Here is a 17,504-nt window from a genome sequence, read left to right as displayed (position 1 = left end):
CAGCAGGATTGCTTTTAGGTCTCCTGAGGCACATTTCATTTTCCAGATGTTTTAAAAGGGTGTACTTTTTCCTCATTTATTAGTTAACAGGGCTAATTTTGTCCTTAAAAATGCATCAAAAGCCACGATTATGTCAGTACATCCTGAGGGATTTCAGCAAGTTCTAGAAATAAAGCTCACCAGGTCCTAGCATAGGGCTTCACCGAACATAGGTTCCGAGTGCCTGACATAGCACTATGGCTTGTGTTCCTTATTTGAGGCTAACTGTAAGCTGTTCACTCAAAAACTAAGAGCTTTTTAGCACAGGTAGCAAAATAAGCCTCTGTTGAACTTTCAGAGGAGGTACAGCATTGCAGTGAAAGTTACTCCTCTAGATGTGGACTAAAAACAAAATACTGTTTACACCCTAGGGCATATTAACTGTCCAAGCAAAAACACTTCTAACAGTTCATTAGCATTTGACTGAAACTTAGCACTAGGATTTAAAGACGGGCGAGTACTCAGGTGCCTTGCTCAGGGCCATTTTCGCTATGGTAACAGAAAGGATCCCTCCCACTCCACAGGCAATTCTCACACCGTGTACAATAATTCTAGGCCTCCAAATTTATTCTGGCAAGAGTAATTCTTGAATGCCCTCTTCCACCCTCTCCCATCCCCAATTTTATTTACCTCTTTCCACATAATGTTCTGCCACATCCCATTTCTTAAAACTGAAAAAGAATTTTAAGGTTAGATTATAAAAAAAAGCCAAGATTCATACAAATTTCAAACAACTATAGCAGCAGTAGTGAACAGTAGGTGTGAAAAGTACTTTTCAGAAGCTGGCACCACACTTTTGTCCACAGCTGGAAGCATTTGCATCCAAGAAACTGCCCCATTTTTATCACCTGCTAGACAACAGTTGGTGGCCCAATTTCTTCTGGGCATCATTTCCTACTATCTCACAGATAAGCAGTGTTGTTACTTGTTTGGGAAATAACCTTCCTTAAAATAAAGGGCATTCTTGCCCACTGTCAATCAGTATCAGGAAGCACCTTTACTCCATATATGATTTAAACACAATTTTCACTTCTCACCTTCTTCCCAGCATTTTATTAATTATGATTTGACTCTGACACATCTAACTTCACTACCATATCAATTACCCTTAAAAGGCTTAATTGTCAAGCAGGCTCCAAGTCCTACTGAAAAGCAAAGATCAGCTTTGGCAGAAGGAGAATCCTAAGTGCTGAAGTTCACATTGAAAGGAAAAAAGAAAACAAAATACTCAAACAGGCCTTGGCCTCTGTCCTGTACTGCTGTCTTAACACGCTCATTGGTCATCTACTCTAGAACATACTTTTCCCACCCAAGTACTTCTTCTAGATGCTTCTACACATAAGTAATACTACCCTAGTCCAAACAGTAACAACAAAAATTTATGTCAAATCATTGCTGAGTAACCAAATCCAGTCCAGGTCTGAGCATACCAAGTGCACAAAAAAAAAACCCTCAACCCCTTCACTGAGAGCAGCTGCAGCCAGTTTTTAAAGAAGAAATAGCGGAAAGTTGAAAAGACCAGCCCCTCACTTCAAATACAAACCATTTTCCCTCAGTTCTATGCAATTCGCCGATGTAGCACACCAAATTCCCAGAAGATAAAATTCTGTTGAATACAGCTTCAGCTGCCCTACTCAGGTTAGGTCACTCCATGAACTGTCCTCAGGCCACACGCTTTGGAGTGCTTGTCGTGGTTTAGGGTTGTCGTGGTTTAAGGCAGCACTAAATCCAAACGAGTATAAGCAAGGTAGGGGAAGAACAGTTTTGTTGCACTCCTTCCTTCCCTCTTCCAAGCTGTGCTTGAATCGAGCTTTGCTTAGTTCAGAACTTGAGAAGGCCTGAGCCCAGCACCTCAAGTGAAAAAGCCATGCACCTACAGCCTTGACTCTAAACCCAAATCCTCAGAGAGGAACTGCAACACTCTGCCATATCCTGTGCCTTGATTTAAACAACTCTCTTCCACCAGAAAGCTTTGGAGACACTTCAGCGAACAGTTCAGATTGATGTATGTTCATATGCAATGAAGACGTTTTGTAGCTTGAAGTGCCATGAACTTGGTGTAGGCATTCAGAGGATATCAGTATTAAATTCTCTTTCAGTGACATTTCAGGAAAGCAAATCCATAAAATCCCAACAATTCTTCCTATATTATTTTAAGGGCAGCAGCATTTCCAAAATTACTTAAGATTCCTTTGACACCAACTTTTAGTGTTTCAAGGTTTTGTTGGAGTTTTTCTGGTTGGTTGCTTTGGTTGGAGTTTTTTTTATAGGGGATGTTTGTTTAGTGGTTGGGGTTTTTTGTCCTGGGTGTTTTGGGGTTTGTTTTAGAACAATCAGCACAGAGTTTGGCAGGGGAAGAAAATTGCTTGGTTGTCTTGGAAGAGCTGAGACCTGTTTAACTTTGGACAACCTTGAAATTATAAATTCTAATAACCCCCCCCATGCCTCACCCTCAAGTGTCACACTATCAGCAGTCCAAAACATTTGGTGAAGTAAAATCCTAACATGACAGTCACTAGCTAGTCCAAAAAGACACACATTCCCCACTATCATGACTGTTTAAGCAATAGAACTGTCCACAAGTGTTCTGGTATCCACTGTTTGCACTTTAAATATTTAAACTTAAAGACAGTTTAGTCTTACCTATTGTTTTCTTTTTATTCACTGCACTGTCTGCCTTATGTCTTTTCTGCAAGAAAATAAAAATATTTCATTACACCTTATTACACTTCATTACAGATTTCAAAAACCATTAGAAACAAGGCAAACTTCAAGATGATACATTGGGTTGATTTTGCCTTTATAGTTTTTTTTAAAAGCTACACAGATCATCTAAATTCCAACAGTTTGTAAAAGAAAGTAACTTTAAAGTGAGATTCCCCATGCTGAAAGTCAGGCTCAAACCTGGATCAACAGCAGAAAAACAGTCTCCAAAATTGGTTTTTGGAAGAAAACAAAAGGAACACTGAGCAACAGTGTATTTCGGTGACAGATGCACTATACATTTCATGCGCTGTTTGTTTAGACTGATTTCTAAATTATTTCATTAAATCAGAACTTTGCAAAGCAGAAAGACTCCTTTATTATAAACACTATCTAATCAAGTTAGTGCAGAACTTCCCCAGAACAGTCTGCTCTATGCTGAGGTTGCTTGTCCTACCCACCCACCCCAACCCTGCCATTTTCAAGATCAACTAAAAAGGTCACATATCTGTCAGAACTCTACAGTGTCTTTCTAGCCAGACCTTTCTAATAAAAGCATGAATAAACACATTTGAGTAAGTAGAAGCAAGTGTCCTGACCTGTACTGTTTCCTTGTTCACCATCTATAATGAAGATGCTTAGTTAATCTCAGTGTGCTACAAAAATCCTAGTCAAGTTCAGAGCTTTGAAAGTCAAAAAGATATATTGCTGCTGTTCAGCAATGGCTCAGTAGACTTCAGACATGCACGGCTTTGTGGCATTTTGTGACTGTTTTGAAACACTGTCTTCAGCACAGCCTTCACCATAATCATACTCACATAGTCTTCTATGATTTCTTTGATGCCAGCAACTGTTAAAATAAATAGCAATGGCACCAAGGTGGTATATCTTCCTGTTGGAGAGACATCTGGAATTTGCTGTGAACAGAGGGAGAAGAAATAGCATTTTATATTTGTATTTAAAATTAGTTGCTAGCAAATTTAGAAGTTTATGCAAAGCTCTCAGAAGAGAGAAAGCAGAGCTTTGCTATTTGTGCCAGACTGGCATCCCACTTCAGTGGGCAAACCAGCCTAAGCTCTCAGTAGGTCTGAAGAAACTACCACCATGAAGTTAGAAGATAAAATTGTTGCACATGCCTTTTATTCTGTTTCTCCTCTACTCACAAGAAAAGCATTCAAATGATGTAATTCACCTGGAAGCAGTGATACTATGGCTGTCTAAACAGCACTTCCACAGGAATCCACAAATACTTCTCAGTATGGTCAATACCTCCATGTTTTAATAAGTAAAAACAAGATGTAGTATTCTCAGAATAAAAGTAGCTTGATTTTACAAACTACACTAAATTAGAGGGCAACTTAGAGACATTTTTCAAATTACTGAGTACAAACCTCATTAATATTACTATTAAAATATGTCTAAATTTCTTTGCAGTTAAGCATAATAACTGAAACAACTTTTACTGCATTCCAACTTCATTTTATAATCAAGGCAAGGCAAAAAAACAATACCTGCAGTAAGGCAATGAAGAGGAAGAATGCATTTGCAGCTTTTCTTATCTGCTCATACAGGAATCGAGGTAGAAATGTCACCACGCTGTACTTGGCTGTGCTGCAGGTTAGAAGGTTTTTATTTTAGTACTTCATTGGAGTATCATACTGGGATTATGACCAAAACACATTTCAAGTGGGTTTCTAAAAGACAATGTTAACAAGTGGCTCAAAGGTCACACAGCAAAGACATTTAGAGAACATACATGGAAGAAGCTGCCTACGTTATGAGGAAAAGCTGCACTGAACACAAGAGGTATCACACAGGCCCGGATGGCTGGCAGTCCCCTTTTAATCACTGCTACCTTTATTATTGGGTGAACTATCAAATAATTTACTATCCATCCAAACTTCAGAATCATGAACAGGCAGTCCTCCACCTCTGTTCCAAGCACTTGATCCAACTGCTTACCCCTCATCAAAACATGGTACTCAAATGTTTGGGGAAACAGAGTTGAATATGGGAGAAACTATAAATTCTGCAGTGCCATTTTTAAAATGCCTCATTTCCCAGTTGAGAACCACTCTATATTCAAGTTATAAATAAACTTCCAGAACAATACACACTTTTGCAGATTAATCTTTTATCACTATTTTTCCTGAGTAGTTATATTACTATTTCTTCTACCATAAAACAAAAGTATACTGCACTAACTACTCTCAATAATCAATGTAATTTCTTGTCTTCCTCATATTAAACGCACAATGGGCACGAATACAACTTCAGGGAAAAACATAGCCAAGATGACAAGATGATAAAATTATTCCATTGTAAAATGGGTTGAATAAGCCACCCCTGTGCTGTCAGGTTACCAAAACCAACCTAAAAGAGATTAAAACTCTTATCTTACAAAGTTCTCACTCTCTGAACACATCAGTTACAGCCCAGGCATGTACACACCTTCTGGACACAGTGCAAGGAAACTCATCACTACAGAACTTGTCTGAGCAGTGAGAGTGACTGAGTCGATCTAGCGTGCAATGTTCCACTACATGAGGAAAAAGTGTTCTTATAGTGATAAGAGCAGCTCTGCCTTACCTCCGTCCATTGAATCAGCACAGAACCTTCTCCTACTGTAAACTACTGGGCATCAGCATGAGTGGGAGTTTTAAGAACTGGGTACTTGCAGCTGCAGCTCACTTGTTTTTCCCCCCAAACACCTAATGTAAGCTCTGCAAGAGCCAGATTACCTGTGACAGGAGTTGTGCTTGTGTTTTGGGGAACTGTTTTGCTCCTTTGGGGTTGGTCTATTTGCTCTGTTTTGTTTTAAAAGAAGTCTTATATTTCCAAGGAACAGAAAAGCCCAAGATACTCCTTTCAAGAAAGAAGAAAAACAGTTTCCTAAAGCAGTAACAACACAACTCTGAATACAAACAAGATGCTGTTTTACTCAAGTTCCCTAGAAATGTCAAGAGCACCTTTCCATTAAGCCTGATGCTCTGTGCGAAATGCTTTTCTAGGTCTCTCCCACCAATAAGCCTTCAATTGAAATCCATGGCATTACTATCACAAATCATAAAGGACTAGTATAATCAAATGCTTTCTTTACGTGATCTGCCTGTCACAACTGACTGCTACACATAAAAGTTACTACAACCTTGATCCACCAGCAATTAAGTTCAGTGGGGTTCTCTTTAACCTTGTACATACAAAAGGTAAGTGTAAGCACTGCATTTTGTAAGACTACTTATTTGCTTTAACCATTTTCCTCTTCCTCTCATCTTCTCCATCTCCAACTTCAAGCCATCTCATGAGATACTGCTGCACCTTCCAGAACCAAACAGTAACAAGATACAACATGGCACAGTTTGTCCTACAAAGCTCTGGTTTGGACACCAGAGCAGAATCAGTGGGGGAAGTTAAACAAAATGATCAGTTGAAAAGCTATTAAGATCCCATCTTATCACTTAGTTTCCTCCACAAGCAACTGCAAACTCCTACTAAGTTGGATTCAAATCAGTTATTACTTTAACTGGATCTCTAAAAAAAATTTTAAAAGCAACAGACAGCATTTCTAGCACTACAGCCAGGTTCAAAGCATGTAATGTAGCATATTTAATGCATAAATGAAGAGAAGTTACTTTCTTGAAATGCTACTAATTTCTTCCAACTATAAGCATTTTTTTGTTGTTTTAAGCTACATGTGCTTGGTCTGATGTGTAATAACCTTCCTTTATTACAGAACATAATTAAACACGTCTCTGAAGTACCTTGTGACATTAGAGAGTGTTAATCAAGTTAACAGTTTAGACCTACAAGTCAATTCCCTGAGCAATACTAATTAGAAATCAAGGATTGGCTGATTTTTATATCAAATTAGCATTCCCCTGGATACTGCATTGCTATGACTATATTAAAGCAAGAATTTGTCTAACTGCAATCAAGCCGAAATATTTATTAACAACCTTCTACCATTTACCAGCTTTGCAGCTACCAGGTTCAAACAACATTCTTACCCTAAAAATTGTGTTAACGTCAACATAATCAAGTTCTTCTGAATGACCTTTAAGCATACCAAGTCACTGCATGTATTTTGCTGCTTAAGTAACATGGCAGATGCCTACGGAAAATAGGGACACTTAATTAGAGAGGGGCATATTCAGCTGTTACCATACAGACAGGAACAGTAATTACACATCTATATAAAAAGCAGGTGCATATTATAATTAACAAAAAAGCTTCTTATGAAAAGCTAACTAATACTCTAAGCTGGACAGGGGTATTTGATTAATTTACCTCTGAAGAACAGTTCTCTAAAGGACAAATACAATACTTAATTAAAACAAAAAAAAAAGAAAAAGGCTTTGTGCTCCCAGCAGACAGATGCATTACAGATGACATCAGGACAATCAAAGCTCAAAAAGAAGTTAAAAATCTACAGGTAAATAAGTAGAAAAGTCAGGCAGTTCACTCAGCACAATTTTGGTCACTAAAGATAAGTATCTACAAAGATTAGCCCCCTGACCAGCTCCAATCAGAGCCACTTCATCTTCAAGGAAGTGCCTGGTACCAAACACAGGGCAGGCTGTGAAGGGAGAGGTGGGAAGCACAAGCAGGAAACCAAACAAACTGTTTTTTTCCTAAAGTAACATCTGTTCCCTGTGCAAACCTTGCTTAACTGCACAAGTTTAAACATCAAACAGGTGTGCAAACATAGGAAGAGATGCCTCCTCTGTATCTGCAACTTAATTCATGTAAGTCATGTTTCAAGTTACACAAAAGTGCAAGTCAGGAGGAGCACTACCAAACCCTATTAAACAAATCAGTTTGGATACACATCAGTACTGCTGGAAGTCTGGCCCCACTGCTTCTAGGGCAGTGCAGTGATTTTTCTGAAAGCAATCGCTATATAATTTGAAAGAAGTTCGTGTCATTCACATACACCACCATACTACTGAAGGACCAAGAATTAGTTATTTTGGTAACACAAATGAAAATCAGCAAACAGTGCACCGAGAAACTTGGCAGGAATTTTCCAGTGTAGTTCCTCCATTTATTGAGAATGGGATTTTTGCATGACTCCCATAGTTGCCATTTTCCCTGCTTTTCCAAAACTCTTCATAAAGCCAAGTTTTTCTCTATTGAATCATCCCTGGAGCGGCAAAGGTTGACACAGCAATAGAGGCAGAGAGGTTACTGCCTTGAGAAGTTTATGAGTGCTGGCAACATGCAGCTGAACACAGCTCTACGTTTTCCCAGCCAGCCAGAACACTTCCACCCTTTCCTTGAGGATTTCAGTTGACAACTCTGAGATGAACCTCACCTTCAGGCTTATCATGATAAAGAAAACAGGACCTCCTTGAGACACACATGGCCTCATTTCCAGGGTTGAGAAGTACAACTAACTCCTTTCCTAGACAGCATTCACTCACAGCTATGCTTTCCACAGTTCACGTACTTGAAACAAAACCAAGAGCTGAAGAATAAGTATGGCTTAAAGTTAGTACTTTTAGCACACATTAGTCCACAAGAACCATTACTAAGAAAGTCAGGCACAGACATCCAAGCCACAGCAGAAGGGCTGGGTAACTGAAGTGAGCAGTAAGGACTTGAACTCTTCTCTCAGCAAATAGGTTTTGTTTCCATTAACACTTACAAAAGATCAGATGCCCTGTAACAGAGAAGGAAGAGAAAAATAACAAAACCCAAGATTATCTGCTTGAATTGAGGGCTCAAATACTGTCTCCAGTGGAACACTGTGTGCACTAAGGTCCTGCAGGCAAACATTTCTTATAATGACAAAATTGACAGCAGCTTCAGAGGTTCTGCTGTGGCTCAAGTACAGAAGCAGTGTGAACACAAGCTACCTCCAGACTCACCATTGCTGTGGCTGCAGGAAGTACAGCAGTATGTTCTACATATTTTAAGTTACGTTTAACTACATTAACACAAACCAACAGGCAATTACTACAGTGGGTACAGAGAAAGCTTATTCATAGGAGCATCACCATACAATGCTGCCACGCAGAATACTGACTAAGTATCAAAATATTAGCTAGGCACAAATCCAAGTGTCACCAACAAGAATTTTAGCAGTTGTATGCATACAACTGAAAGATCATTTACATCTTTGCACATACAGAAAATAGTTTATTTTGATCATGAAACCTGGAAACAAAAATATTCTCTCTACAAATTCCCCCAAGAATGTATCATGAAGGCTTACAAGGAGCAATTACTTACATGCCTATGCAATAGTTATTGATTGACTGGAAACTAGGTCCTAAACAACCTGTGGCGGTTTATTATAGCAAGCAGCAATTTCTGCCTGAATCAATGCAGCCCCCAATTTAATTGAAGAGCCTTGCTTTGTCAGATGAATCCTTGATACTTCAGCTCCTGCAGAGGAACACTCCAGCCATTAACGGTTTCACCACTCTGTACACTTGACATCGACTAAGAAAAATGTACATGGTGCTTAAATACTCCAGACAGTTTGAGACAGACTCTGAGCTCAGGTCAGAATAGGTGAGTGTAAAAGGAACAAGACTTGCTCATTACAGAACCACAGAACGTTAGGGATTGGAAGGGACCTCAAAAGATCATCCAGTCCAATCCCCCTGCCGGAGCAGGAACACCTAGATGAGGTTGCACAGGAAACAGGTGCTCATGCACAGTAAAAAGCACAAGATTTGAAACCCACATGATATTACTGCTTAAAGCTTGCCAGAGCAAGGCAAAGAACCAAGAGCCATCACATTAGACTGACTGTCCCTCACCTCTGAAATAACCGCTGCTCATAGTCCAAGGGCCTGTTCTGTGTCCATCTATTCCTGCACTCCCCTACAGTTTCTCTGTAATTGCAAAGACATCTTACACATACTAGTTCACATATTGTCAAAGGATAAAAAAGGTAATAACTTTGTTTAAAGGACTTTCTTCTGGCTAGCCACCAAAACAGCAAACCCTGAAAGATTTCCCAACAAAGCTGCTGCAATACTGTTGAAGAGGGATACATCTGTAGTCCTAAATTATTCGCACAATGAAACTTATTGAGAGTATTCAATTGTATTAGAATTTATCTATTTGAACTTACACAGAAAACACTTCTAGCAGCTTCAGAACTTTTTTTGTGGGCCAGAATGAATTAGGTTTGCTGTAATAAGACACTGAAACTCTTCTGAAGAAAAGATTACTTCAAGATAAATTCAAGAACTCACACAAGATTATGGAAAGAAAAAAAAAGAAAAAATAAAGGAAAAAAAGGAAGCAGACAGCTGTCAGGCAGAAAAGCAACCATTGAGGTTTAGGACTTGTTTTGGTGGTTTTGGTTTGGTTTGGGGGGTTGGGGGGGTGAGGTGGGGTTGTTTTTTGTTTGTTTTGGTTCCAGTTTTTTGTGTTGGTTCGTTTTGGTTTTTTCCCACAAAATGGGAAATGTAAGTCAGCACAAACACCTCAAAGATACACTTAACTCATTATTTTACAGTAATGCACATCATTAGTGTTGTGTCCTACACTAAAACCTAATGAAAAGGTAGGGTGGCAAGTGCAATATTCATTGCTTACCATTGCTTCTGCTGGCAAGTAGTGTTATGTATCCTAATGCACAAGTTTCATCTCAGGAGCAAGACACTTAGACTGACAAACACAGCTTGGCTGAGCAATCTGCAGCTTCTCAGAAGCCGCATCAGCAACAAGCTTACTTTTAAGTGCTTCATTTTGGTTGTTACCTTTGTATAGACCATTGTTAAGACAGAAGTACATGAAAATCCTGCTGTCCACTGAAACGTGACAGTCTTATTCTCTCATTCAGTAACATGAACTCCTAACCATGTCAGGATTTTTCAGAATTTATAATCTACATTATCTTGTGCCAAATTGCCCCAGTATCAGCAGGACTTCTGCCATACACTGGCAGTGAAAGACGGCAAAAACTAAATGAAATTTATGTTGCAAAAGCAACTCTTCCTTCCGCTAGAAAGGCCTCCTACAGTAGTGCTCATGGCAGTCCTAATACAGAGCAGGCATTAGCACAACTGCTTATGCTCAGTTTAACCTAAAAACAAGACCTCGTGGCCACATTTAATAGAGGTGATTGCATTTTTGTTTCCCAATTCTGTACCCTGGAGGCTTTTCCTAGATCATGGAAGCCGAAAAGCCCTTTCCATTTGTTCTCTATTCATGCAATCCCATCACAAAGGGGAACAGACTGGCTATTTTTCAGTAACAAATACTATTAGACAGACTGTTTAGAAACAGCACTAAGAGCTCTGTAGGCACAATATTGTTTCAGCATGCTCCTATACCGTCAGGTCATCACTACACAAAAATGCCCTCACTTTTCAGTAGCCCTGTGGCAAGTACAACTCAATAAAACAGAGCTGACTGGAGCATTAATCTAGAAATGCTACTCTCTAATAAAGGAAGTTTAGTACCCTGTTTAGTTATTGAGCAAACTCAAAATAAGCTTCAGAGTAAAAACAGAGCATTGATACGAGAATGATTGAAAAAACTATCAAGTCACATAAGGTAACAAGCTGTCTAAAAGCCAGAGTAGTAACTTAGAATTAAATCATGGCTTTAAAACTGAAGTGTCACCACAACTTAAGCAGCTGTTGCTCTAGTGACAAGCAAGGCGGTGGTAGAAAAAAAATAAATGAATACTTTCATTTCTCTCAAAACTGAACAAATATCTTCACAGTCCACAGAAACTGCATGGAAAGCAGTTATTATAGTTCTGGAGCTCTACTTAGGTCAACTTAAGAAAATTTTTTACTCTTCTACAGACGCCAGCAGTCAGACAGTGAGGTCTGTAGCACTGAGCAGAAGGCTATACACACAGCTGTAAACAGCAAGAGACTTCAGAAAGTGTGATTTAGTGTACATGCCACCTCCAAGTCCTGAGAGGCACCTCCAAGTCCTGAGAGGCACCTGCTTTGACTCCACCCTCATCCAAACTACACAAAGAACGGCCAAAAACATTCAGTCTCTTCCTGTTCACCTGCATCTCTGGACAGAGATCCCCAACAGCAGAGTAAGAAACAGAGTCACAAGGGAATACACACTGCTGAACGTGGGCCAACATCTGTTGAACAAATATGTGGGAAAGCAGCTCTGTTTGCAGGAAGTCAAGACTGTATTGAAGCTTTGGCTCCAGTATCTGAAAGTCCCTTAAATAGTGACTTTACCTAAAAAGAATGAAAATACTCATTTTAACCCCCCCTGATGTGTTGCTACTGCATCATCATGATGCCGAACCTCCCCCCCCCCCCCTCCCCCCCCAAAACACTGTAATTTGAGGATACCAGACAGCTCAACATGCAGCAGGTGGAAGGGGCACTAGAACTCTCACATCTGGGTTTGGGGGCAGGGCGTTTGTTGTGTGGGGGTTTTTTTGTTGTTTGGGGTTTTTTCTTCCTTACATCCAGACATTTCATCCAAGCAAAATTCAACAGTTTAACTCTCCAGGGACTCTCTCCCCAGGAGCAGCCCACTAAGACCAAAGATGCAGCAACTTCAAGTGCATTGGCACAATCTGGAAACACAGCATCAACACCAGCCATACAATATCAGTTACTTTTAGTGAGTTTTAATGGCTGAAAGAATCCTGCTGTAGCTATACCCAAGCCTTTTTCATTGTGACAGATTACAGAATCAGCAACAGCTGCTCTACAGGAAAATGAAATTTTTGCTTTTTTATGAGAAGTTCATAACATCACTGAGTATTTCTTTTCAGTTAAGAACAGTATCTGCTGAGAACTGAAACAAGTTAGAGGATTAGTTTAATACGCGATTAGACTTGTACCATTCAGAATATAACAACACACCCCTTCTTTGAAGAACTCAGAATGCCTTTCTGCAGTCAGCCAAGCAATCTGTTCACATGACAACAGAAGAAACTTCTTAATGTAATACAAACACTGGCACAAATGGCCACTGTGTCTGAACTCTACCAAGAATAAATTGAGGACAAGTTAGGGCACTTTTACGTAACAAGCAAGGGTACATTTTAATTTAAGAGGAATGCTGGTCTCTAGCATTAAGTGCAGATAAACGTGTTAGCACACAGCAGACCACCATTCACATTCTCAACCTCAGATCATAGTGAACACTACTTGGGATATGCAAGTTTCAAAGGTCAATGCTAACTGTATGGAAGAAAAGTCTCTGAACTGAGGATTTTCTGGATATCAGAACACCTCTCTTCTGGTAAAAAGCTTTTCAAGATTTATTGATGGAACACACCCTGGTGTTATTCCCCACGCTTTGACAAGGCAATAGGCAAGTATGTTTTCAAAGTATAAAGTAAAAGACTTTTGAGTCGCCTCCCCACCATTCAGGTAATCACATAAATCAAACCTAGAAATAGAGAGCTATGGTTTAAGCAATCAGGCAAACGCAGGTAGCAAAAAAATATTAAGTCAAAGCCACCAAGACAAGCTGGCACTTCTGCTAAACAGTGATTATCACACTGTGCTGATCTGCTATATTACAAGTGTACAAACCACCACCGCCATTCACACTGAATCAAGCCAACAGCAGAAGAGTTAGAGGCTGGAAACATTAGTGATCCACTACCATTTTGTGTTTCACGCCTGAATTAGAAGGAAATGCCAGTATTTCAAAGTGTAAATACAGTTTTTTCCCCACAGTGCACTAGAAGGGAAAAAAAAATGCTGTCTGGGGTCTCTGTAGAAGCCTGACTACCTCTCACTGTATCCAGGATATCTTAGATTTATGGCAGCCGTTAGCAGACTTCAATCCACAAATGCAGAATGGCTGAGAGCATATTATAATCATTGCCTTTAAGTGGCACAAAGCTGTGTACAGAGTGGCTGGAAGTTTTCAAGACGAATGTTTCATTTCTTACTGAAATGTTCCTATTAAACAGACATTTAAGTTATGTATACTGAACAAGGCAAAACAGTTACTAGTTATCTTTCATAAAAGCAAACATACTTAGTATCTCAACCACAGCTGTGCTGAACAAAGTAATTATATTTGTTCTTTTTTCTTCCTTAACATATTTCAAAGCTTCTAAAATACTTCCACTGAAAATGGAGCATAATTTACCTTTTAGTAGAAGTACAAAGAGCTACCCATACACAAAATTTTTCAAACTGAACACAGTAGGGATGAAAACAGCTTCTAATGCAGGTAGAAGAGATGTTCCTACAGAAGGAATCACTGCTGCTGCAGTGTAACAAAGTATGGTGGCAGCCATCTATATACGCATACATAAAGGACCAAGCTAAATCCAGCCTGCAAAGTTTTATAGTGCTAGGTTTTGAAGTAGTTCATGACAAAGTTTGAGGAGCACCAAAAAATTTAGCCATTTCTCTAAATTCTCATAATTCCAGATATTTACACCAGAAAGCCTGGGGAATGAAGAAGCAGTTCTTCCTTTTACATCCTCACACTTGAAGATTTTTGGAAGTGTTAGCACCATCTTGTCAATCACTTACATAGTGCTATTGCAAAAGCTACTATTTACAAGTGGTATTAAGTAATTTTTTTTTAATTTGTTGTCCTAGTTTGAGCTAACTAGAACTAATTTTCTATTTAGTGATTTTGCTGTTCAGCTCAGTCTCTTTTAAGTGGCTGAACTTGCTGAAAATTAGCAGCATGTTTTGCCCAGTGTGTACTGATAACGTTCAAGGCCAATTGTCTCACCATGGGTGCTGTGTCTGCGCCTACGGGGGGAAGCAGACCCAAAACTGACCAATGAGGTGTTCCATCCCACATACGTCATACACGGTATAAAGCAGAGAGATCACGAGGGTCTTGACCCTTCTCCCATCTTGGGGCTCTTCCATCTCGGACCCTTCTGTCTGTCTCGATCCTGCAGTGGCCGAGGTGTGAGCAGAACCCTGCTAGTTTGTCTGCCTCCAATCCAGATTCATGTGTTCCTGCATCCTGCTCCCATCCGCTGCCGGGTTTGGTCTGGGACTTCTCCAGTGCCCTGCTCTGCAGAGCCTCTGGTGACATATTCGTCATTGGTGGAGGATTGTATATTGGTTCTGTATATATTTGTACATATCTGTATAAATTTCATTATTTTCCTATTTACATTATTATCCTGTAATATTAGTACTACTGTTTTATTAAATCTGTTAGTTTGTTTTCCAACCCATAAAGTCTCTCTCCCTTATTCTCTTTTCTCTTCCCTTCTGGGGAGGGGAAAGGGGTTAACAGAGCGCATCTGTCCAGGATTTAGTGGCCAGCCCAGCCCTAAACTACAACATTTGTCCAAAATTTGAAAAAAAATATATTCCAAACATAGGAATTCACTTTAACAGTGGCTCTCCCCACAAAAAAAGCTAAAAAGCTTAAGATGCTTAGAACACCATAAACTAAAAGCCATACCACTGACCCCACCCTCAGCACCTCCATTACTTGCTGTGTTTTGAGCAAGCTATTCCACAATGCCTCCTGACTTGGAAAACTTCCTGTAGACATTCCCAAATTCTAACTGCTGTTCAGAGAATCCTTGACCACTACCAAAAAGGTGTCAGTCAGAAGTCACAAGACTCAAAAGAAGCTGTTTTATTCCCTTCTTCAGTATAGTTTTCCGTAAGCACAGGTGTTTATCTGCTTACACAGTGCCTTGTACTGTGGTACACTAATTCTTCCTATGGAGACAATACATCTTGAAATTCAACAACACTGAGAAATCCAGAAGCTGAATACAAGAAGTAAGAAAGACCAAGGGCAATACAAAACTGCAGTTCCTCAAGAGAAACTCCAATATACATAAGGAAGTGAGTAAATATACACTACTATTCATCATCCACACAAGGCACACTTATCTCAGATATTACAAATTCAAGTCACCTTTACCTTCATTCCAAGTAGCTTGAGGGGAGAAAGCTAATTCAGAGGATCGAAAGAGCATGGCCAAAGCCTGTCACCCTTTTAAAGTCAGAGAGATCAAAGCTTTCTTACTATGCAGCAGCAAGTTACTATAAAGTGAACTTAATATCCAAGTGAGACTACAGAGCTAAGATCCATAATCAGATAATGCAAGCATCTCTACTTTCCCTCTACACTATCTGCATTTTGTCCTACCCCTCACACACCAATATTGCTCATGACAGAAGCTGCCTTTGTTAGGAAGCAAAGCTGCAAGAAGCCATTGAAAAAACTTCAACTACCAGGAGACAGCTCCCAGAGAACAAGCTGGACTCAACAGCATTCAGGTGTTACTAACAGCTCTACCAGGAACAAGCCCTTGGTAGCAGAGTCACACACTACTTTTTCATAAGATTAAACTGGATCAGAACAGAAACCCTTCAGGAAAACCTGAACTACAGATTCTGCCAACCCTCTATTCCTTGTTTTAATTTCTGTAAAGCAGGAAAAGGACAAGTAGTCTACCCACAGAAAACAGTCAAATTCAGCTCACAATTAGTCAAGGAAAAACAAAAATAAAGTGAGAAAACGTCCAATGTTGCTGCCTACATAGGAAAAAAGAAACTAGAGACTAAGAAAATCTGTTATTTTAACTGCACCTAAACCAGACTTTCTCAGAGAAATAAGTAAGTCAAAGTTGAGGAGAAAATCCTGTGTAAGTTGCTACACTACCCAGAACACCAGCATCCTTCCGGAGAATATTCTTAGAATTGTCCTTGATGATACATACAATAAACCAACTAATGGAAATGATCATTTCAGCAGGATATAAAATCCCTCTTTTCATAAAGGCACTCATTGTGTAAACCATTCTGTGAACAATAACCCAACATCTGCATTAACAAACAGGAGCCTGCTAAATAACGCTCCTCCTTAGTCATGACAGGAGCCATCTGTTCACCTCGCTAACCCAGGGCAAGCATGGCCAGCACTGCCACAACTTGCGTATGTTACACGTCCTCATACTCCATGTTTCAGTGCACATTATTTGTGTTTTCAAACAGCAATAACACGACATTAATCATACTAACAGAAGTCTTACACAAAATTAAAGGCTCCAAACGCTAATTAAAGACCAGAGGGAATTTTCTTTAGAGAACAGAAGCAGACCATAGCCTTGTACACATAAGGATGCAGGTTTGTAAACTCTAATTATTCTGGTCTTATTTTTTATTTTTTCCTTCCTATTCTACGCTGCTTTTCATTTAGTCTAGCTGTTTTCACAATCAAACGCTACTTTTTAAGAGAACACTCCATAGAGTTTACATGGAGTGGATTCTATCCAAATCTCACACTAAGTTTTCATGGGTTAGCCCATGTGAGCAGGAATACTAGATTAGGTCCCGTTATTCCAAAATTCAGTGGTCCTAGGTCCTACCGAAGGAGGACCTACTGAAGTGAAGACCTTTCCACACATCTTACTATGGAGCTCTACAAGCTCCCCTGCTCTCACTACTGTTAATACAAAAACCTCAGCCCTTGCTGCTGCTAGGTCCCTCCTTCCCACTTCTCCCCTTTATGGCTACCCAGACTCCGGTACCACTCCAGACAACAAGCCCGGTTACCTCGGTAGAGACACAACTTACTGCATTATATAGGGTCTACGCAGGGACGGGAATCAGAGAGAGAAATCGGGAGCCCTCCCTGTCCACAGCTGCGAGGTGTGCAGGTTACCGCCTGGAAGGGGAGAAGCAGGAATTGCTCCGTACCTGACCCAGTTGTCGCGGAACTTGCTCTGCTGGGGCTGGTTCAAGTAAATGGTGCGGGCTGGTGCCTCGTCCAGATCCGCCGAGGACGTGGCTCCGGACATCTCATCATCCGCCTTCTTATAGCCCGAGGGGGAACACACGGGTCCTGCA

At 40.0% G+C, this 17,504-nt stretch overlaps 1 protein-coding gene across 1 annotated transcript in view; it reads right to left on the bottom strand.

Moving 5' to 3' along the window:
• The window catches only part of ATP8A2 (ATPase, aminophospholipid transporter, class I, type 8A, member 2), a gene marked incomplete at its 3' end in the record, with an annotated part of 56,201 nt that extends 38,707 nt beyond the window's left edge, over positions 1–17,494 (bottom strand). Inside the window, exons 1-5 of the mRNA XM_010183580.1 lie at positions 17,355–17,494; positions 4,254–4,353; positions 3,561–3,659; positions 2,683–2,728; positions 670–710 (exon numbers count right to left, since the gene is read on the bottom strand). Of these exons, the coding sequence (XP_010181882.1) occupies positions 670–710; positions 2,683–2,728; positions 3,561–3,659; positions 4,254–4,353; positions 17,355–17,455 (387 nt within the window). The remainder of the gene's footprint in view (positions 1–669; positions 711–2,682; positions 2,729–3,560; positions 3,660–4,253; positions 4,354–17,354) is intronic.
• Positions 17,495–17,504: the final 10 nt, after the last annotated feature.

The sequence above is a fragment of the Mesitornis unicolor genome, unplaced genomic scaffold (assembly GCF_000695765.1).
Source record: "Mesitornis unicolor isolate BGI_N332 unplaced genomic scaffold, ASM69576v1 scaffold5084, whole genome shotgun sequence".
In the NCBI taxonomy this organism is placed as follows: Eukaryota; Metazoa; Chordata; class Aves; order Mesitornithiformes; family Mesitornithidae; genus Mesitornis; species Mesitornis unicolor.
Note: the sequence above shows the minus strand (reverse complement) of the source record. Positions and strands in the feature narration are given on the sequence as shown.